General features: G+C 40.5%; 1 protein-coding gene across 1 annotated transcript; it reads left to right on the top strand.

Annotated features, from left to right (window-relative positions):
• Positions 1-3,298: 3,298 nt before the first annotated feature.
• On the top strand, positions 3,299-21,922 carry LOC137594208 (transient receptor potential cation channel subfamily M member 1-like). The gene is made up of 27 exons (XM_068313545.1): positions 3,299-3,582; positions 10,816-10,892; positions 11,650-11,845; positions 11,993-12,206; positions 12,511-12,635; positions 12,721-12,892; positions 13,190-13,364; positions 13,448-13,571; positions 15,202-15,274; positions 15,362-15,462; positions 15,900-16,076; positions 16,165-16,299; positions 16,393-16,443; positions 16,555-16,695; positions 16,788-16,817; positions 16,894-17,186; positions 17,439-17,667; positions 17,852-17,983; positions 18,073-18,204; positions 18,296-18,424; positions 18,526-18,777; positions 18,897-19,071; positions 19,676-19,696; positions 19,780-19,924; positions 20,009-20,214; positions 20,331-20,463; positions 20,553-21,922. Exons 1-27 carry the CDS (start codon positions 3,511-3,513, stop codon positions 21,919-21,921), a joined length of 5,079 nt encoding a protein of 1,692 aa, XP_068169646.1. The 5' UTR covers positions 3,299-3,510; the 3' UTR covers position 21,922.
• Positions 21,923-22,551: the final 629 nt, after the last annotated feature.

The following is a 22,551-nucleotide window of genomic DNA, read 5'->3' as shown; positions in this document are numbered from 1 at the left end:
ACTTGCAAATTAAGTTTTAATTCATTTCACCTAATAACTGTTTTCTGTGTGGGAAGTTCAAGGTGCTTCCATGAACACAGAAAGAGAACATGCCCCTACATGGGCCACCCATAACAAACCACTAAAAACCATTTCCTGCCCTTAATGTCAGGCAGCGTTTTTGGTCTGATGAGAGAGATGAAATGTCACGACAACAACATCAGGTTTCTATTTTATCTACCTCCACCAAAACAACGTAAACCAATTCTGTGTATGTTATTATCACCTGTGTATTTGCCCTCCTGTGCAGTACTGAGGGACTTAACCCACCTTGGAGCCAAGGTCTCAGGTGAGGGAGTAGTCTCACTTCCTTAGCAACGAGGAGACACACCGGCTGAGTCAAATCACACATTCTTATTGTTCTGTTACTGCAGTCTGCTTGGTATAAATAAACATACTGAGAAATATTCGTACGTACATTTTCCATCCACAGGTTTCTGGAGGATTCCTGTTCCTCACATTTGAATGATCACTTTACAGTAAGTAAGAAAGGTGAAATTGAAACATGTTCCTTGAATGGCACCTTCATCCAGACTGTCTCATTTGGAAGTTGCTCCAGCATAACCTGCTTTCCAAAAGGTTGACTTTTCCATATCTTGCTTAACTGATAACATTAATCACACGAGACATTTATTAATCACTAAGAAACTATGAGCCTCAAATGAAAATGTGAGGAATGAGAACCTGGACTGTGTGAGTAAACCAATTCTTGCATGTTTTTTTTTTTTTTTTTTTGGTAGGATATGATATGAACAGACAAGGGAGAGAACCTGCACTGAGAACCTAAGGGCAGACGTTCTCCAAGCACCCAGCCATACTAGATGCCATGACACCCTCTTGTGGCCAAAAGAGGGATCGTTGTGTCCTCAGATCACCCTTAAGAGGACAGGAAGCCTTCCAGCAACTACACGTTTACTGAACATTGTGTCCTACTGCTCTCACGTTAACATCAGCGCAAAAACGTATGTAAATTACATGAAGCAGTCATGTTTATTTTGAATAACGAATAAAACACACACTTGTCGTTGCACATACTGATTTAAACATTATGAAGCTGAAGGGTAAATCTGTTTTCTGACTACACCCTGCAATGCAGTCACTCTCTGCCCAGCAGCAGTCTGTGGATGGATTGACACGGTGTCTGTGAAAATAAATCACCTCAGCATCCTTTTATCAATACCAATGTGTGTGTGTGTGTGTGTGTGTGTGTGTGTGTGTGTGTGTGTGTGTGTGTGTGTGTGTGTGTGTGTGTGTGTGTGTGTGTGTGTGTGTAAAAGAACATCAGTTTTGTGTATGTGCTGGAAACCTCTCAATCAACATCTTTATGCCTTTATCTAGATCATCCATATTTATACGTGGTGCTCTGGTCAGCCCTGTCACCTCTCAGCAAGTAGGTTCTGGGTTCAAATCCATGTCTGGGGCTTTTCTGTGAGAAGTTTGGGTGTCCTGGTTTCCTCCCACAGTTACAAAATTTGAAATATCATTGAATTTACCTTTAAATTTGACCTCCGTTCTGCTTCATTCATTGTTCAACCTCCTTCTGGGGACAAATAATCTCCTCTACTGATATATGCAAAGCCACCAACAGATGATAAAGCTCATTTGCGTCTGCTTACAAGGAGAAATGATGATCCCTTCTTAAAGGCAGACAACACGTGGTTGAATTGGAGTGGAAGTATGGATTCATGCACCTGTTAATTGTTTTGAAGACTCTTTGTTAGGTTTCACCTACAGACCAGAGGAAATCCTTTATATTTGGTCAATCAATGATCCGGTAAGGCAGCAACTTTAAGTCAACAGCAGAACAATGTGTGAAAATGGATTGCTTGTGTGCGATTCAGTTTAGATTGTTGCATTGTGTCTCCGTTTAGGTGGATGACGACTGTTTCTCCTCATGAACCCAAAGGTCACATATATAGTGCCATTTGAGAGAATGCGGTCCCGTGACTTTGTGTTTTGGTGATTTTAAGTTGTACTCAGAGTAAACATTTATACATTATGACTTTTAAAGCTCAGTTGAAAAAGGATATTCATTCATTCATTCATTCATTTTCCAACCTCCTTTTGTACGACTTACTACATCAGTGTGGCGTGGTGTGACAGCATAGTTCTTGATGCTCTTACTCCAGCCTCGGTCAACTCCTTGTGAAGCCTGACTTTATTAGCTGATCAGGGTGTAGCTACAGGACCTTCCAAAATTCAACTTTTTCCACAATACTGTCATCTAATTTTGTGAGACACTAAATTTCAGGTTTTTGTTTTCTGTAGCCCGTAATCATCAAAATTCCAATTATGATATTCTAAATTTTTGAGACACTAAATGATAATGGAAAGAAAAGGATAGCTGTGTGTAAATGGGTTCTGTTGGACCAGCTAATTTCCCTGCACGAACCCACTCACCCTCCAGCAGAGGGGGCTGTTGGGTGTCTAATTTGTCTAAACTGGACTAAAACTTTATATTTTTCTGGCTGCAGTTCAGATCCCTTTCGTTCAGTTGAAGGAAACAGACATTTATACACTTTTTTCTTCCCTGTATGCCTAGCAGCATATCTTTTATGTTTTTCAGATCTAGACGTGAAGGATATTATACTCTTAATTAATATTTTAAATTGAACTTTCAATAAAGATTGCATGGTATCATTATAGATTTAGATTCATCTTATTTTGAGTTGACAAATTCTGTGTTAGGATTAATTTCTCCTGCCACACTCCACAGCAGGAGGACATTTGTTCCCGTCCATCAGATTAGTCCAACAACTTTGTGGTATTAAGCCAAAATATTTTTACGTTCCTTTTCTTTTGTCAGAATTCTGTAACAGTACAAACATTTGAATATAAAGTGACTTTAAATCAGTATTATGAGGATGCTTCACGTGGACCAAAACCGCATTTTAAAATGCATTTAGATCCTATTTCCCTCTAAATGAGTTTAACATCTATCTTTCTGACTGCAACCTCCTGTCAGGCACTCTGAACCTCCGTTGGTGGGACAACCTTTGACTCCCCATCAGCTAACTTTAGCTTCACAGCTTGCACAGCCTCTCTAAGCCTTTTTTGGTTGTGGTGCGCTAAAGTAGATTTACCTTCAATAACCATTTATTAAATCTCTATCCATTAGACTGTGAGGCTTCGTAAGAGCTGGCTGCGTTAAGCCTGATTATGGGATGCCCGGCAGAGGAAAAGGGTCTATGTGTCAAGTGTGTCATCGAGTGATTTATATCCCTGGCTGGGATCTCTGTCTTGTCAGTTGTTAGTGAGCTGCAGAGAGGAGAAAGAAGCAGTGAAACCTTCAACGATGTGAGAGTTTGATCATCTTTATTTTGTGGATCCAGAGGTTTCCGTCATGACTCGGATCTGTAGTGGGAATCTCAGGTTTATGTCCGTTGATATTGATGTTGTTGAGGGACCCTGACCTTTCACGAGTCTCTAAGGATTCCTTCATAAGTTAAATTTATATTCCCAGTAGTCATCATGGATCCCATGGGCCCCAGTAGCACCTTCAAACGATCCTCCCTGAAACGCACCACATCTGGCTCACAGAAGGTAAGAGGAAGGCTGTCCTGTCGCATTCAACAGGTGATGAGGGAGGTACCGGTGACTTGGTGTTCTTTTAGCAGGATCACTCGTAAAGTTATGGGCTGATTTTTGGTGGTTTGGGTGATACAGAATGTTTAAATTTATTGACTATGTGAGACAACAAATAAGACTGATATTGACTTGTAACTGATGAAACTTATGTGAAGCTGTGCTGATCAGTTTGGTGTTGAATATGACATATCTTAAGTAGAGATTGAGCTAGATCCTGAAGACAAAACCAACTGATGAAATATTGTTGGCCTGAAATAACCATCAAAGTAATAATGAAAAAGATGTAATTCCATCTTTCTGGGGGCTGGACTTCATGGTCAACAAATCACACGGTGAGGATGGAACTATAATGGGACTATTGATTTTAGCGACAATACCATAATAAGGAATCTCAGCTGGCTGGTGGAGGTTTGCTTTCTGAGGGTTTCTAATTTTTGATGTTTCTCCTGAAATATGTTATTTTGAAAAGAATGTTTTGGGGGTCTTCTGAAAGACAGCTTTTTTTCAATGAATAATCAATGATCACATTTATTTATTGTTCATTGATCTATTATGTGTATCACATTTTTATATTTGTTTCTTTACATTGAACTATCGTATTTAATCTCAGAGTACAAGCCACAGAGTCTATATTATAAGCTACAGAGTCTACATTCATTCCTAGCAAATCATATCAGAGGACATTTGTCCAGTATAATTAAAATGCACCATTCAGATTGCTGGTCGTATACTTGCACATGATCTGCACTTCAATCCCTGCAAACTTCCTGCTAAGTGATGTTTGAGCAGGCCTCAAGAGCCGATCACCCCAGTCCTCTGCTTAATCCTTCGTAATGGCCCAGTGTGGGTGACCACAGCTATGACAGATTAATGACTTTTATATCTTTCTAAAGTCTGCTTTCATGTGATTGACACACTCCTGTTAGCTTGTCCTTGAAAGCAAGAAAGATGTGTTGTTTCACATGCAGGCATGTTTCTACCATCGTTCCAGTGAGCGGTGGATGGGTCATGGGATCAGAGCTCACACCACAAACTCCGTTTGTGCTGCTCTTTTAGATCAATCTAAACAGACCAGAGGGAAAATTTGAGGACAAACAACAAAGATGAATTTGTATTTAACTAGTTCACACAAAAAAAAGAATCCGGACAATTACTGCCACCTTTCCTGGTTAAAAAAAAAACAGCCGCATAATATTTCAGACTTGAAATGATAGTCGTTATCATCAAAATGCCCATGAACATGCAATTTTTTAAAATTTAATTTCTTAGTATGGAGGAATGGTGTTTATATCATGTGACTCTAGCAACAATTTTCGGCAGTATATCTTATGCTGACAGCATTAAAAGACTAAAATAGGTACTTGTAAATTACAGAGGGCATTATTTAGTGCAATTAATATTATTCATCTAATCCATTTGCTTTGTAACGCTGTCAGCAATGTCATCGCATTGAGCTGAATACCACTGCTCTTTTAATGAAATCGAACACGCTGGTAAAGATAAACCTATTTCTCCTCCTGAGGGATAAAATCTATTTCTCACATGTGATCGTGTTTTTTTTTTTTTTTCCATGCTATTTTGTCTTAAATCATAGACACATGTGCTCTATTCAAGTCTGTATTTAATCATTTGCACTGAGTCATGGAATGGATTTATTTGGCATCCATAGTAAAGTAAATCAGAAAGAGTACCATTTCATTGAATACAGTCATATAAAAGCCATAAAAACCTCTTGGGAGTCTCCAGACACCCTTTTTATTCGGCATCTTTCAGCCGCTATCAATAATATATATATTTTTAAAAGGAAAGGCAACAGAAGCATTTTTAATATGATTAACAAATCTCACCACAGTCACCCTGGGTTTGCAAGAGCATATGACCGTGTGATGTAAGCATCAGGCTTCATGTCAGGTGATGGCCAAGAATCCTCAGAAAGCTTTAGGGCTTAGGTCAGAACTGAGCGTAAATGTCTCTGGCTGCGGGGTCACAGGCTGGGCATCAGCTGCTGCAGTGTGTGAAAACAGTTCAGCATCTTTAACTGTGGCACAAAGCCAGTAATATGAACAAACTGAAGTTGATATGCGTGAAATAAGAGTTAAACTAAATGTATATTAAAAGAAATGTTATGAAAGCAGAGGAAATTTATTAACGATTTCCTATTTGTAATTTTTCCTAACATGCATTTAGTTTACTTCATATAATATTATCTTTAATGTTTAAATATAATCATTGATTTGCTTATCATGTAAGATCTGGAATAATTAGACCATTGCTCTTTTCCAAAATGCTTCTCTTTCACTACTTTTTTTTTTTAATAGCTGCTTCCAATTTATTAGTTTTCATTCCGATCACTTACTTTATCTAAAATGTTTATTTTTCAGTCTGATTTTCTTCTGGGAGGAAACACAAAAACCTTCATTAAAACATGTCTTATGACTTCCTTAACTCTTGGGGATAATCAGTGACATGTCGGACTCGTGACGGCTAACTGGATTTTCAAACTGAGGCGGACAATGAGAGCATTTACAAACACCGCAGAGGGAAAACAGCTTCACAGTTTAATACAGGCTCAACTGTCCAGAGGGCTTTTCATAAATGTTTCCCTTCTCATGCAAATACGTAAAAGGCAGCTTTTCACTTGGTCCACGAGGGTTCGACCATGAGTCTGGGATACTTTTTGAGTTGCTGATAAAAAGTCTTCATGGTTTCCTTCCTGTCACACTGCATCAAGCTCTAACCGCGATGCCATTCAATACCAACTCCAAGCAATTAGTTGCTTTTATCTTAAACCCTGGTGACATCACATTCCATTAGGACCCCCAAATCCTCTCTGATCCATGTCACTTGTGCTGATGAGGCTTTTGTTGTGTGAGGTCCATTGTTACTACAATATTCTGAACAAGAATTACCACCTCACGATTCAATACCTCCACCACCATTCCAGTAGCAGTTTATACCGTTTTTCACAGTGATGAGAAACAGTTCTTCAGGGGGTTTTTGAGACATGGATGGTACCATCATCCTTACATACATGATTACTAATTCAAAAGATGCCTTCGGACATTCTTTGTGCAGCTGAAGACTGAGGGAGAACTTTATCACAGTGCAATAACATTGCATCATTTGAACCTCATTGTCAACAAAATGAATAAATTTATGATACGCTGCTGCAAAGAAGCTATGGATTCTATAATACTGATGTTGCACTCCCATCTTTAACACAGCAAACAATCACCACAGCTTTAAAGTTATGTCCCAGATTAGCATCATCAATTCAGAAATCTACCAAGTATGTGGAAAGCATCAGGTGAGATATACGGTCACAATGTAACCCTCTGTTATGGTGTTGAATAATGACCAGACATGTGTTTCAGTAAATGGTCATCATGTTACAGTTTGTGGCGTCATTTAATTCCAAAAACACGAGAGTGAACAGAGAAAAACTGAGCAGAAGGTGAATAGAAAATTAAATTACTAAACTGGTGAATCTGCAAACACTAGTTGGTGATGGGGAGATGAAATGTGCAGCGTTTATAGCAGCATGAATGCTCTAGCAATACATAAAGAATGGTATTTGAATGCACAGTCAGGGTGTTGGTTGTGTTATAGAATAGATGTGAGCAACTGATGTGAACCTCTGAAATCAGAGATAATGGCAGCAGCACGTTAAGACTGAGCTCGTGTGAATGTGGGAATGACAGGTTGGTGTGAAATATAAACTGTAGCCCACATGTACAAAAGGAGCGTCTTCCTCTGATCACTCACTAGAGCATCATTTCATCTTTTCACATGTCTTTGTGAAATCTTGTCATAATTCCTGTCTGAATTCTTGAGTTGCATCCAAACCGGTTTTGGGGGGGGGGTCACAGTGACCTTGAGCTTTATCAACTAAAAATCTTATCACTTCATCCTTGAGTCCATGTGGATGCTTGTGCCAAAGAAACTCCCTCAAGGAGTTCCTTAGATATTGCAATCACAAGAGTGGGACAGACAGTCGTAGGGAAGGACAATCTGAAAACATAAAGCCTCTGTTAGAAACTATTTTTTTATACAGCATAAAAACGATTTAAATGAAATATCATTTTCACTCAAGTCTGCAGCACCAACTGTAAACAGTGCAATCAAAATGCACTGAAAGAAGATACAGAAAGACAGCCATCACCTTTTCCTTGTGACTTTTGGGGCTGAATAGTCCATGTAATTGAAGCTGCACTGAAACAAATTTGCTCTGATCTACTTGCTCATGATGCTGTGGGTCAGCAGACCAAGACATGTGATTCTGGGGCAAAAAGGCATGAATATATGGGGACTGTGTGCGATGCTATGTCTGCTCCATTTTGAAGTAGCAGAATTCTCAGCATGAAAAATATGGAAAAACCCGAGAATCTACTCAAAATACCAGTCAAAAGTATAAAATCACTAAAGCTATGTCTTCCTCGGAATGTAGTATTATTTTGTGCCTCACACGGTTGTGATTTTGTTTTGAACAACTATTTTTTCAGTAACATGCTTCAGGTTGGAACTAATGTTGTTCATTGTTCGGGAGCTTGTCTTAAATCTTGTTAATTTTCTTGGTGTTTCACAATCTGATCCTCAAAGTTCTTGTTGTTAAGTGGCAAAAGGTAGCTCTGGCAGATCGTTGCTGACCGGATTTGGATTTTAATTGCTCTGGTTAATGAGTGTATGTACGCTGAAATAACTGTTTCATACTCACCAAACCCTTCTGATAATTTACTTGGGTTTTTTTTCCGCTGTAATTAACAGTGTTCCAGCATTTTGTTTTTACTGGAGCAGGAATAAAAGAGGGGAGTTTGGGGGGAGTGTTAAGTTTTTCTCTCTTTCTGTGTCATCAACCACCAATTTCGTTTGTCTTTTTTTTACACAGTGAGCTACAGTCAGGCTCAAACTGTTCAGTTCAACCATAAAAGGAGTGCTTATCATACCATTTCACATGAGGAAGGTTTTAAATGGATGCCCACAACTTTGTGCTTGTTAACTTCATCTCAGCTCCTAATTCACATAATGCCTCGCCTCAGCTATTTAACAATATACCTGAAAGCTCTTAATAACATTAAATCCAAAATGTGCAATTAGCAGGATTAATTTAAAACATGGCTATAAAGTTCAGATTTGAGTTCCCTTAACCGAACAGAAGCTCATTCATATCACAGGAACTGTTTCAGACAATGTTTTAAATGCTGGATATGAGACAGTAGCCCGTCAAGAGTCTTTCTTATTAGCCAGAATAAGCTCAGTATGTAACTGACAATCTATTTATCCAGACCAAGAAAATATTAAATATTTGTAGTTTTTGATTTCCTTAACAAAAACAAAGAGAGATTAACTGCAATTAGTATTGACTGACCTTTCCCCCAACAGGAGACCAGTCACGTCTTAACAAAGCGCCTTCCAAAAGAATGCCTGCATCCAATTCTCTCAATTATGCAAAGTGGGTTGAAATCAAAGTAGGTGGAGGGGGTGGAAATTTTCAAATGAAAACTTGGGGAGCTTCTACACGATGCTGTATTGCTTTTGGGTTATCCAGTCTGTTCCTCACCCAGGCTAAGATCTTCCAAACTGTGAAATGAACAAAAAGAAAGAGATTTTTTTTTAACAAACTGGGAGATTAGGAGGCAGTAATCAAAGTAGATTTATTGTAGCTTGTTCAAGGATGAAAATACCCTCTGGGCATGGAGAAGGGGGTCATGGGACTACCAAAAGGATTACCTTGAACTAGAGTCATGAGACTCGAGCGAACAAAGACCCTGCTCACATGCTCATCATATTAACTGGCCCTCATAAAGTGAACAAGTTTCATGTCCTGTGGGATTCAATGAGAGCACTCGTCTGGGAGTGCAGCAGCAGACACAGCGCCGAGCTCTGACCAAGAAGCAGCAGACTGGAGACTCGCTCTTTACTCTTTAGGGTTTGTCTCCAGCAGCTCTACCGATAGGACCCCGCAGAACCGACAGAAGATTGAGTAAGTGTGTTCCTCTTCTGCAACTGCAACTCTTTTCAAAATTAATTTCATGAAAGATACCTACAGGCTTCACAGGGCAGCTCTGTGAGTTCTGGGTGGTTACTGATGCCTGATGTAAAACTACTGAGACAGATAGACTGCAACAACATCACTCTACCTTGTACTGGACCTTATGGAAATACAGTATAACAAGATATTAATATTTCAAAAAAAAATCCAAATGGGTTGAAAGTTTATGCCATTTAAAAGTTTATTTATTATGAAGTAGTATTCATGTAAACGTTTAGATTTGATCATAAATAGGAAAATACATGAATAAAAGAGTAGCTATAAACATAGAAAAGTTACTTTTTGATTTTATTGGCCCAAACAAATCATTACAGGATGACTTGGATTAAGAGAAACGTAGATATGGTGAGAAAAACACTCAAATGTGGATATTAACAACATAAATTCAACTGAAAACTGCAGACCTGATCACAGGAATATGCTTGCAGATGTACCAAATTTAATAACAACTAAATTACTCTGTCTCTATTATCCACATAATCAGAATACTATTGATGGTGAAATAAAATACTAAATAATACTTGCTTTTTGTCTTGTAGTTTGCTGCTGTCTCTCCCAGCTGGATGAAGCTTTTCAGGCATGACATAGAGCAACAGTTACTATAGAATTTATCGAGAGTCTTTTATTTTCTCACATAAGACTTAAAACTCATTGGTAAAGACAAAAGATATTTTTGCACATTTTAATCTATCATTACAAAATATAGCACTGATTTCTTGGAATGTTCTGTTTCCAGTGCCTCTGCCGTAGGCATCTGAAGTCAACAATGGTCCTCACAGAAACTTTGCTTTGAACTCAGGTCATTTCAGCTCAGTGCTGGAAAAACATCACAAAACAATCAGAGCAAGATCGGACAAAGTCTGTGGGCATAGCGCTTTGTGTGATTCTTTTCACTGGCTGCTTATCAAGCTCTCGCAGAAAGTGAAAGGCATCTAAATCCAGAGAGTTTGTTATCGACATCAGTGGTACGCCAACTATTTCTGAAGTAACAAAAAAATGTTCATCCTGAACGTTTGTGCCAGTTTACATGCGATGTCATTTATCTAGCACCACTATTAAGTGAATTTAATTCATTATCCTCATTAACCTGACACCATTGTGCTTAGAAAACTTTTCCTTTCTTCATTCTTTCTTTACAGGCTCAAAAAGCTTGGATAGAGAGGAACTTTCTTAAAAGAGAATGCATTCACATATTCCCCACGAAGGATCCAACCAGGTAATTATACTCTACAAACTGCCTTTAAAACTGTTATTCATCACTTGTGTTCAACATGATTTTAACTGCTTTGCATTTGTCTGTTGTTGTGAGAGATTGCAGGATGTGACTCCAAAGTTATCAGAAAAACAATTTAGGAGAAATGTAACCAGGTTTTTACTGACAGTGATGATTTATTTAGTTACAGTACAGTATTTAGTTCTTCAGACAGTTAAATATATATCATTTGCATGTTTCTCACAAATTCATACTAAATGTGAATGCCATGTGAGTCGACAGAAAAGTCCTCATTCAAAGGAACAAGTAAATCACAACTGTGTTGATTATGTATATTAAAATGTGAATAAGAAAGCCATTCAGATAAACAGATTAAAAATCACTTCTTTTCCACTCATTGATTGATTTACTAAATCATGACACCTACGACTGCAGATTATCTGTTTGGATTAAAGCTGATTTTTCTGAGTGGACGGTAGGACAGTGTTGCTATCCTGGGCAGGCGGTGCAGCCCTGTGTTCACTGAGGCATGCATTTCCCAGAAATGGGCACAGTCATGCAAGAGTGTGTTTGTGTTTCGAGGAAAAGACAAACGTCTGACTGGACTCATTTACTTCGACATATGGTTGATACTCTCACCAGCACTGGACCATAAACAGCACTTCTCAGAGATTACAATGAATAGTCCCCATAGATTTGAGGTTGAAGTCAGGGACCAGAACATATGTGGAATGTCAGCTTATATCTGTGATCTATCTAGATGTGCCTGTGGTCAGCTGACCACGCAGCACGTGGCCATCCCTCCTGGTGCCAACTCGGTAGAAGAAACATACCAGCTGGTGCAGATTGACACCCCAAGGGATAAATGGAACGTGATCAAGCACACCAGGACCTACCCGACAGACGCCTTTGGCTTAATCGAGTTCCAGGGAGGAGGATTCATCAACAAGGCCATGGTGAGTTTCAGTCAAACCACTGTCTTCTCAGTAGGTGCACCAGCATGAAGTGTACATATATGAAGGAACCTTAGTAAAACTTGCCACGGAAGAGAGACACTGTTTGATTTGCATAAATAATAACAATGCCTGCTTTTGTTCTGTTAGTATATTCGAGTCACCTATGACACCAAGCCGGACAACCTCCTGCATTTGATGGTGAAGGACTGGCAACTGGAGCTGCCGACCTTACTTATATCCGTGCACGGGGGTCTGCAGAACTTTGACCTGCAGCCAAAACTCAAGCAAGTGTTCGGCAAAGGCCTGATAAAGGCTGCAGTCACCACCGGAGCCTGGATCTTCACGGGTGGAGTCAATACGGGTAGGATACTGACAGTTCAGGATAATGCTTTTAGTGTTCACTTAACAAATAACAGTTTATGACATTAGAAGATTATCGTTGCTCTAAATTGTCATTACATAATGCCTATTCTGCAATTTCCTGGGGGAGATTTGACCAACTCGTGCTCCCAGGTTTAGCCGCTGTAATTACAGCCTTTGCAGGAAAATTCATCACAGATAACAAACAGTTTGGATTCTGTGTGCAGTAACTACATGTGTCCCATGATGTAGCTGAATAAGAGAGATTATTCAGGTTTTATTGTGCTTTGTTCCTTTCACCCTAGGGGTGATCCGTCACGTTGGAGATGCCTTAAAAGACCATTCCTCCAAGTCACGAGGGAAAGTGTGTGCAATAGGAATTGCTCCATGGGGGATTCTTGAAAACAAAGAGGACCTCATCGGAAAAGATGTGAGAGTTCCTGTATCTGCATTGATTTCCCCTGAAAAAAACAAAATGTTTTCTAACATTTCAAACTGATGACTTCTTCGTCAAGGTGACAAAACCCTATCAGACGATGGCGAACCCGTTGAGCAAGCTGGCTGTGCTCAACAACAGCCACTCCCACTTCATCCTGACGGACAACGGCACCTGTGGGAAGTACGGCTCTGAAGTCAAACTCCGTCGGCTGCTGGAGAAGCACATCTCTCTGCAGAAGATCAACACCCGTATGTCGCCCAGTGCTCCACAGACAGTATAAAACATTTTCATACCATTTGAGTGTGAGGGAGGGTCTTGCTGGACATGTGGATGAAGAGCTCCTCTGTGACCTGTGGGCTTCCCTTTGTCATCCTATGCCTGGAGCTCGGATAAGGCAGGGACAGCAAAGGGATGCTCAGCCGTCACCCCTGACTTCACCGTCTCCCATCCTCTGGTTTACATGTTCATCACATCAGCATTGAAGTTTGGTTTTTGTTAGGTGACACTGGTAGAACGACTGACATGTGTTTGGTTGTGTATTCCAGGTTTGGGACAGGGCGTTCCTCTTGTATGTCTGATAGTGGAGGGAGGTCCTAACGTGATCTCCATCGCACTGGAGAGCCTGAGAGACGAGCCTCCCATCCCTGTGGTGGTGTGCGACGGCAGCGGAAGAGCTTCTGATATCATTTCCTTTGCACACAAGTTCTCAGAGGATGGCGGGTGAGATGTGAAATGATTCAACCTTTGCAGTAGCTGGAGATTATATCCCATGGAAATCTAATCTTTGCGTCTCCTCCTCCAAGCCTGGTTAATGAAGATGTCAGAGAACAGCTTCTGGTGACCATTCAAAAGACTTTCAATTATAGCAAAAGCCAATCGCAGCAGATCCTGCTCATGGTTATGGAGTGCATGAAGAAAAGGGAACTGGTGAGTAGGAGACAGAGAGTGAAAGATAATCTACACGTATCGCTCAGTGTAGTAGGAACTAATATGTACGTGTCAATCAATAAATATTCCTGAGTTGTGAAACATCTGGTCTCCATCGTCATTCATCCATTCCACTCATCTGTGCATTGCCATTAAAATATTGAATAAACATAATCCCAACATTGTGCTTGTCATCGCTCCTTGTCATTGTGGTCCTGTGTGGCATATAATCTGGGGCTTTCGTGGCTTTTCCACAGGTCTTCATCAGAACCTAAAGCATAAGCACATGACTTTAAAGTGGTTGTGAATATCTGATTAAGCAGTTTTAAACTGTTTACTTCAACGTAAACAATGCAGCTCGTGGATCTACGATGAAGTATGCAGCCGTGTAAAAGTCATCATAGATATGGAAGTAATCCCTGAGTTGAAGTGTTTGTCCGAGACCTCGGTTCACAAATAGTGACAGCTTTTGTGCATCTCCAACAGATTTCCATGGCAAAAGTGATGTGATTTATGTTTTCTAATACCCAATGCATGTAATCGCCACAGTCCATACATTTGGGTGGGAATCAGTGCATGCTGCCATCTGCTTGGCGGTGACTCCTTCATTCATTCACAGTTGTGAATGCAGTAGACAGATGGACGAGAGGATCCATCTCCTTAATCCCCATCCAGGTTCCCGTCTCTCCACAGTCCAGGCTTTTTTTCAGTGCATAGAGTGGTATCACTTCACCAGCGACTCCACATCCTCTAACCCCAATGTATTAGACCAACTAATGCTCCTAAACACACTCAGATAAGCAACTTAAAATGCTTTTTCAAAGATCATGCTGCTGCAGGCTTTTTTTCATGCCATTTACTTACCACTGATGCCTGAGCCAGACACTGTTACAGAACCAGAAGTTCTGTAAGTAAGCCTGTTCCCCATTTAAAGTACCATGACATGTCTGAGGTGCTATGACCACAAGTAATGAGTGTCACCATCTAGGCCGTGCATAATCCCTTCATCCTAAGTGCATTCCACACAAACAGCTGGGTTCACGAATAAATCACACTGATTTAGAGGCAGAAATTTGTCCCGATGTAACACTGGGATACAGAATTTTAAAAAGGAGCTCAGTATAAAAAAGACTAAAAGTCTACTTCCAAAAAAATAAACTATGTACTCTAAAAATGTCTGAAAGAAACAGAGCAACAAAAGCTTTCAGTCTTACTGATCCATGCTGCTCATTATCAACGCATCTCGAGATCAGCCCTGGCACTGTGCCATGCATTCATGCCATCCTAATGCCATTTATCACAGCTATGCATGTGATGGACCCATAAGCATAATTTAATCTGATAAAATTGTGACTACAACAAGAAAAGCAGTATCTCCGTGATGAGTAAATTAGCTGTTTGTGCTCGGGTCAGCCACCGAGTGCTGACGTCAGAGATCCCACTTGAGGATCTCATGTTCATCCTCCTGTTTAGAGTTATAGTGAGAGTGAGAATACAAGCATAATATTTATGGTATGAATCCATAAATTCAGTCATTCATCCATTCATTTATGTGGTTTGTGAAATTAGAAGCACCACACACATATATACCATCACTTCTGCACCGGTTTTTCTCTTTCCTCACATGTAGATCACTGTTTTTCGAATGGGTTCTGAAGGACAACAAGATATCGAAATGGCCATTCTTACTGCCTTGCTAAAAGGTAAGCATACTATTGCACCACTGCAACATTTTTCTTTTCCTGCACATCCTGCCCACAGTCTTTGTCCCCGTCCTCTGTTTTTATCAGGCACAAACGCTTCAGCAGCAGACCAGCTCAGCTTGGCTCTGGCCTGGAACAGAGTGGATATTGCTCGCAACCACATCTTTGTTTATGGACACAATCTACCAGTGAGTGGTCCTCACAACTGAAAATGTAAATGAATCATTTCACAGCAGTGAAGAACTGCAAGAAAGACAAACATTTGTGTAGTACTGAAGGAAAGTATGTGGGTCTGAACGTCATTTGAAATAAGAGTTGGTTAAATTTTTGATTCATTAAGAAATGTTACATCTGTTGGATTTTATATAGTGTGTACATGTGTGTGTAGTGTGTGATTCAAGGTGCCTGTTTGTCTACTAATCTGATGGAAAAGGAAATATCTGCATTCACGTTAAATCTGAGTTTTGTATGTGATTGGCATCAGTGAAGTTAGGGAAATGTAAGACCTTGGGAAAAACCAAAAGCATTCTAGACTAGAACAGAAATTAAGTAGCTAAACTTTTCTTGTTAAATACACACCAGATGTGTATTAACTGAGGGATTTCCCATTTTCTTCTCTGGTAAGCCTGCCGGTGCTATCGCCAACACTACGACCTCCGGAGCCCCGACTCAGGAGAAGCAGAGGAGTCCTGTCACTGCTCCACGCGCCAAAGCTCGGGGAAAGAAGGGGAAAGGAAAAGGAAAGGCGAAACCTGAACCTCCAGAGGAGACAGACCCGAGGAAGTTGGAGTTGATTCGTTGGGTGAGAGGAGTTGAAGACAAATACTTTCAATTTATTTTTTGAATATGACAATATAATGAAAGTTGTGATTTATGTTATTTTCTCTCAGGTTAACTCTCTGGAACAGGCCATGATGGATGCTCTGGTCCTTGACAGGGTGGACTTTGTCAAACTTCTCCTTGAGAACGGTGTCAATATTCATCACTTCCTCACAATTCCTAGACTGGAAGAGTTATACAACACTGTGAGCCTGACACATTGCAGCAAACGGAAATTAAAGACGTGAATAAAACAGCTGACACTTTTTACTAACCTTCTTCATCCTCTCATCTCTCAGAAACTTGGCCCTGCTAACACACTGAATGCTGTGGTTCGCGATGTTAAAAAAGTAAAGACATATCTCTTCTATCAGATGTTTTTCCTGTGTAGTGTTGCCTTCTTCTAGACTATTTTAGGTTTTATACTTGTTATATTACTTATTACTGTGATGAATCTGCAGGGAAACCTTCCTCCAGACTATCAGATCACTTTGATTGATATTGGTCTTGTACTGGAGTGCTTCATGGGTGGAGCTTACAGGAGCAATTACACTAGGAAGGCTTTCCGGAACCTCTACAATAATTTGTATGGCCTGAAAAGGGTATGCATGGATGGAAGAAAATGATTGATAAAGGCTTGTTTATCATATTTGGAAACATTCAATATTTATCTTGTTTTGTTCTCCTCTTGCAGCCAAAGGCTCTGAAGCTTCTGGGAATGGAGGTGGGGTATCGTTTCTACAATACAATACTGTCAAGTAGCTCAAACAACATCTACAAACATGTTTTCATTTCACCAGGATGATGAGCCACGGACAAAAGGCAAGAAAAAGCCCAAAAAGAAGAAAGAGGAGGAGGTGGAAATTGATGTGGATGACCCAGAGGTCTGTCGATTCAAGTACCCCTTCCATGAGCTGATGCTGTGGGCGGTGCTGATGAAGCGACAGAAAATGGCGCTGTTCCTGTGGCAGCGTGGAGAAGAAGCTATGGCCAAGGCCCTGGTGGCCTGTAAACTCTATAAAGCAATGGCCCATGAATGCTCAGAGAGTGAATTGGTAGATGACATCTCCCAAGACCTGGAGAACAACTCCAAGTCAGTACACGTTACTGCTCTCACTTGTTTTTTCAAGGCAAACTCATATGGGTGCACAAGAATCTTTACAATGGTTTCCTCTATGCCTCTAGTCTAAATAAGTGGGACTCAGTTTAGAATGCCTGCCCTGCAAGTATCTAAATTAAGTTTTGTTATTTTAGCTTTGTAATCTCAAAGTCTTCTAAGAAACGCTATATTAAACATTAAAGTTATTGCTTTATTATTGCCTTTATTATTTTGTCTCACCCATAGAGAGTTTGGACAGCTGGCCTATGAGCTGCTGGACCAGTCCTACAAACATGATGAACAAGTGGCCATGAAACTCTTAACATACGAACTGGTTAACTGGAGTAACTCCACCTGTCTGAAGCTAGCTGTGGCCGCCAAGCAACGTGACTTTATTGCCCACACCTGCAGCCAGATGTTACTCACTGACATGTGGATGGGCTGCTTGAGGATCGGCAAAAATCCCGGTCTCAAGGTTAGCATCATAAACAATCATTAACATGTTTGTCCTTTTAACATCCACAAAGAATATTGCGTAGTGACAATTTAGGGATTGCTGGTTACAGATTTGTAGTGTTGTTCACAGAATGGAAGTAAACTCATTTCCTGTAAATAAAAAAGTTATGTTTTCTAAAAACAGGGGTTTTTTTTTCTCATAGGTCATTCTTGGAATTATCTTTCCTCCTCTTATTCTACTGTTGGATTTCCGTATTGGAGATGATGCGTCCTATCATGCACCTGGAGACAAAGAAGAAGGAAAAGACAAGGATGATGACACAAAATCCAGCAAGGTTCAAAATGACTCCTTTCGATAAATGCCTTGCCTTTGTCAACATTGAGAAATTGAAAGCTGAGCAGAGATTTTGATGTCATGTCACAGGATGCAAATGCTGATGCAACTTCCCGAAAGGGGGACGAAGAGGAGGGTGGCACGAATGTCCGCAAAATCCCAATAGGCAAAAGGTTCTTTGAGTTTTACGATGCACCGTTCACCAAATTCTGGTTCAACACAGTAAGTTTCCATTTTGTAAAGACGAAATTGAGAGATTCAACTTTCTGTATTGCTTTAAATGTGCTGGTATTCTGGTATTTTCCTCCAATAGATTTCCTATCTGGGTTATTTGATGTTGTACAATTACATAATCTTGGTGAAAATGGAGCGATGGCCATCTATACAAGAATGGACAGTCATTGCATACATCCTTACGCTTGGCACTGAAAAAGTCAGACAGGTACAAGTTGTTGCATGTGATCAGCCTGATCTGATTTGAGTCATGATATGCTTTAAATGTATTTGGTGGTCACTGCATGACCTTTAACCTCTGGTGCCTAGATTCTAATGTCAGAACCAGGGAAGCTGAAACAGAAGATCAGTGTGTGGCTAGAGGAGTACTGGAACATCACAGACCTGGTGGCCATCTCCACCTTCCTCCTTGGGTTGATGCTGCGGCTGCAGCATGAACCTTACATGGGTTATGGAAGAGTGATCTACTGTATCGACATCATCTTCTGGTACATCCGAGTACTGGACATCTTTGGAGTGAACAAATACCTTGGACCCTATGTGATGATGATAGGGAAGATGGTAGGAACAGTCACCGTTTCACTCTGAGCTTGTCATCTGAAGCTCATGTGACGGCTATTCATGCATGTGAATGGAATGAAAAGAAAGTCACACGGATGTCAAACTTATATTTGTTTCAGATGATAGATATGATGTACTTTGTGGTGATCATGCTGGTGGTGCTGATGAGCTTTGGGGTGGCCCGGCAGGCCATCCTCCACCCCGATGAGGAGCCAACATGGCGTCTGGCCAGAAACATTTTCTACATGCCCTACTGGATGATCTATGGAGAGGTTTTTGCGGACTCGATAGACCGTAAGACTAGAATTCATAGTAAGATTCTGTTTCCTGATTCTGGGCAGATGATCAGTCTTACCTTCATTTCTGTCTTAAATCCTGTTTTGTTAACAGTATCTACTGTATATTATTGACTGTTGCCCTTAATCTTCCGTCTCCCTCTGCTGGCACATGGGTATCATCATCCCATCTCCTCAGCTGTGATCATCTGCCTTCATGTTTTGTCTGTCTGTTTCTTCTGTCAGGGTGAAGACAAGAATTTCCTCATTTAAGTCTTAGTATTAGTCATTTTCTGACAAAATTACAAATACCTGTTTTTTTTAAAATGCACATACTGATTTTAAAAAGCTGCATTTTTAATTTTTCTTCTCTCAAGCATGAATGATCCATTCTGCTGAGCAGAGCTGTAAAATTATTTTACAATTATTTTTTCTACATTGAGCAGGAATACACAGCAAAACAATTACTTTGTGTTTAATTACTGCCAAATGATGGAAACATACAGCTTGATGGATGGTCAGCTTCACTTTGACAGAAGGCTGATATGAAAATCCTATGTTTAGGGATTTTAACTCTTTCTATATGTTTCGCTGTTACTGTGCTTTTCTGGAATTTCTCCAAGTCTATGCAATGGAAATAAACCGTGAGTAGTCTTCAAGATAAGGATTCAATTCATTAAGTTTATTTAAGAAATAGATTTTGTTTAATTCATAAATTGTCCCACAGCTCCATGTGGTGAACATTTATATGATGAGGATGGAAAGAAGCTGCCTCCGTGTATCCCTGGAGCCTGGCTAACACCTGCTATTATGGCCTGTTACCTGCTGGTGGCAAACATTCTCCTGGTCAACTTACTCATTGCGGTGTTCAAGTAAGTATTTGCTCCAAAGTCTGACGGTCCTGTTGTTTTACAATAAAACTTCTGCTGACTGTCCATGATTTTACTGTTTCACAGCAACACATTCTTCGAGGTCAAATCCATTTCCAACCAAGTGTGGAAGTTCCAGAGATATCAGCTGATCATGACATTTCATGACCGTCCCATCCTGCCACCGCCCCTCATCATCTTCAGCCACCTTTACATCCTCTTCAGCAGGCTGTTTCGAAGGTGTGCCAGGAAGAGGCAAGATGGAGAGCTGGACGAGAAGGACCGCGGCCTGAGTTAGTCACCAATTAACTGAATGAACTGAAATGCCATAATTAATGTGTGCATCTATAGAACAGCATCAGTCCTGAATAAAACACACTGACATTACAACATAATTTGTTTCTACCAGAGCTTAGGCTGAATCCTGAGGAGCTAAAAAATCTGTATGAGTTTGAAGAACAGTGTGTGGAGGAATATTTCCGGGAGAAAGAAGACGAGCAGCAGTCCTCCAGTGATGAACGCATCAAGGTTACCTCGGAAAGGTGAGCCCCCCTTTTCAAAGCAGAGACATTTGTCAGCATGGTGATGACTGCTTATTACTGAATAAACTTGTTTCTCTTGACCTCTGCAGAGTTGAAAATATGTCCATGCGTCTCGAGGAGGTAAATGAAAGAGAGAACACAATGAAGGCCTCCTTGCAGACCGTGGATCTCCGTCTGGCCCAACTTGAGGAGCTCCATGGAAGAATGGCAGTTGCACTGGAAAAGCTTGCAGGGGTTGACAGACTGGAGCTGACGAGAACATATTCGCGAAACTCTTCAGTGTGTGACCCCTCGTCCTTGCTTCGCCAGGGCAGTATCAACAGTGCTGATGGTTACAGCCTTTACCGCTTTCATATGGATATGGAGGAGTTTGCGGCGAAGCAGAACACTGATGAGACAACTAAAACTGAGCTAGAAAGACAGAAGAGTCTTCGGCAAGCATCCAGCGTTTGTGCTCTCAATGCAAAGGAAACTGGGCAGACCTTAGAGGTCGGAGGTTTAGAGAGATCACGGCCAAGTTCGTGCGTTGACATTCTCATTTCTCCATGTGAACCAAAGCTTGCTTCTGCAGCATCAAGCCAAGAGACCATAACTAGTATAAAACAAGGCAGCACCTTATTGTTGGATAGACTGATAGATACAAACAGACTAAGGCCTGCCTCCCCAGCAAAAAGGACTAAATCTTTGAAGCACTATCCAGTGGAAGATCAACCAACCTCTCCTTTCACAAAGAGAAGGTCTATGAGCACCATCATCGTCAGTCCACCTGATGGACCAGAAGAAGCAGCTGAACCCACACAGACGGTCGAACTGCCACTAAAACCCCCATCTTCACCAAAGAGGGCAAAATCGCTGAGGTATATCCCCACTGAAAGCCAAAGTCAGACATCTCCTATCACAAAGAAGAGAGCAATGAGCACCATCATCTACAAGCCAGATGAAGTAGGTGATGAAGCACAGCAAACCGCAGATTTCAGGTCAGTGATGGAGCAGGTCACTAAAACACCCAATCAGTGGCCGGCAAACTTAGAGTATCAAGTGCAACCCAGTACTGTAGGTCACATGCCTAAAGTATCAACAGTTAGAATTCTTACACCAGTCCCTACAACTGTAGAGCCTAAAACAGATGAAGCTCAGACTGACCATGTTCCTCTAGAAAATAAGTCGACTCTACCAGCAACTCAACCCAAGGAAGACCAAACCAAGACAAAGGCCAAGAGACACCTGTCAGATGGTACTGACTATCTTACTGTAGCTGAAGACAAGTTCATGCCATCTCACAGGTCAAAGAGCTGGAATGAAAGCGAAAGAAAATCAAAGTACGCAACAGTCAGCAAGGAGTCAAGAACTTCTAGCAGTGAGAGAGACATTGTTGAAGCCTGCAGAGTGAGTAGGGAGGATGCGAGAAAGAAGATTGAGGCCGAGAAAACAGATGTCAATTCTCAGGAGGGGAAATAAGAACCATGAATAAACAGTTTTGCGGAATGGAGCAACAGAAGACGGTCAAAAAGGCAAGAAAAAGAGGAATAGGAACTGTATTCTAGCAGCAAAGCACATGACTGAAAATCAAGGTGACCTATTATCAACTGGAGATCATTACTGACTGTTTATGAAACTCTTTTCAGAATAAAGATACAGATTAAATGACAGCCATGAAATTTAACAGGATTGATCATGCAATAAATGTTAGTTGTGAAAGCAGAGAAGAAAAAAGCAAAACTATTTTTAAAAGATTTTTCTCATTACTGTATTTACTTTGCAGTGGTGCAAGACAGTAGCTGACAATCATTACATCACCAATTTCCCCACTTGTTTCGTTTTAATGTTGAATATTTCAAGCAGACCTATTAAATGTTCACATTTTAAGGTAAAACTAATGACAGTAATTAGCTGTGCTGATGAGTAACACTATTACAAACAGCTAAACATGATGGATGATATGCAAGAGGAACAGTTTCAAATCCTGCCTGTAAAGATTTTGTTTCACTGTAAAATGTGTTTAATCCTACAACTTTCATGCAAACACTGATAAGTGCAAAACAAAATGTACCACGTGCATCTCCTGAATAAAAAAACCTTTCATTTCTT

This window comes from Antennarius striatus, chromosome 4 (assembly GCF_040054535.1).
Source record: "Antennarius striatus isolate MH-2024 chromosome 4, ASM4005453v1, whole genome shotgun sequence".
Classification (NCBI taxonomy): Eukaryota; Metazoa; Chordata; class Actinopteri; order Lophiiformes; family Antennariidae; genus Antennarius; species Antennarius striatus.
This window is presented reverse-complemented; position numbering and strand designations above follow the sequence as displayed.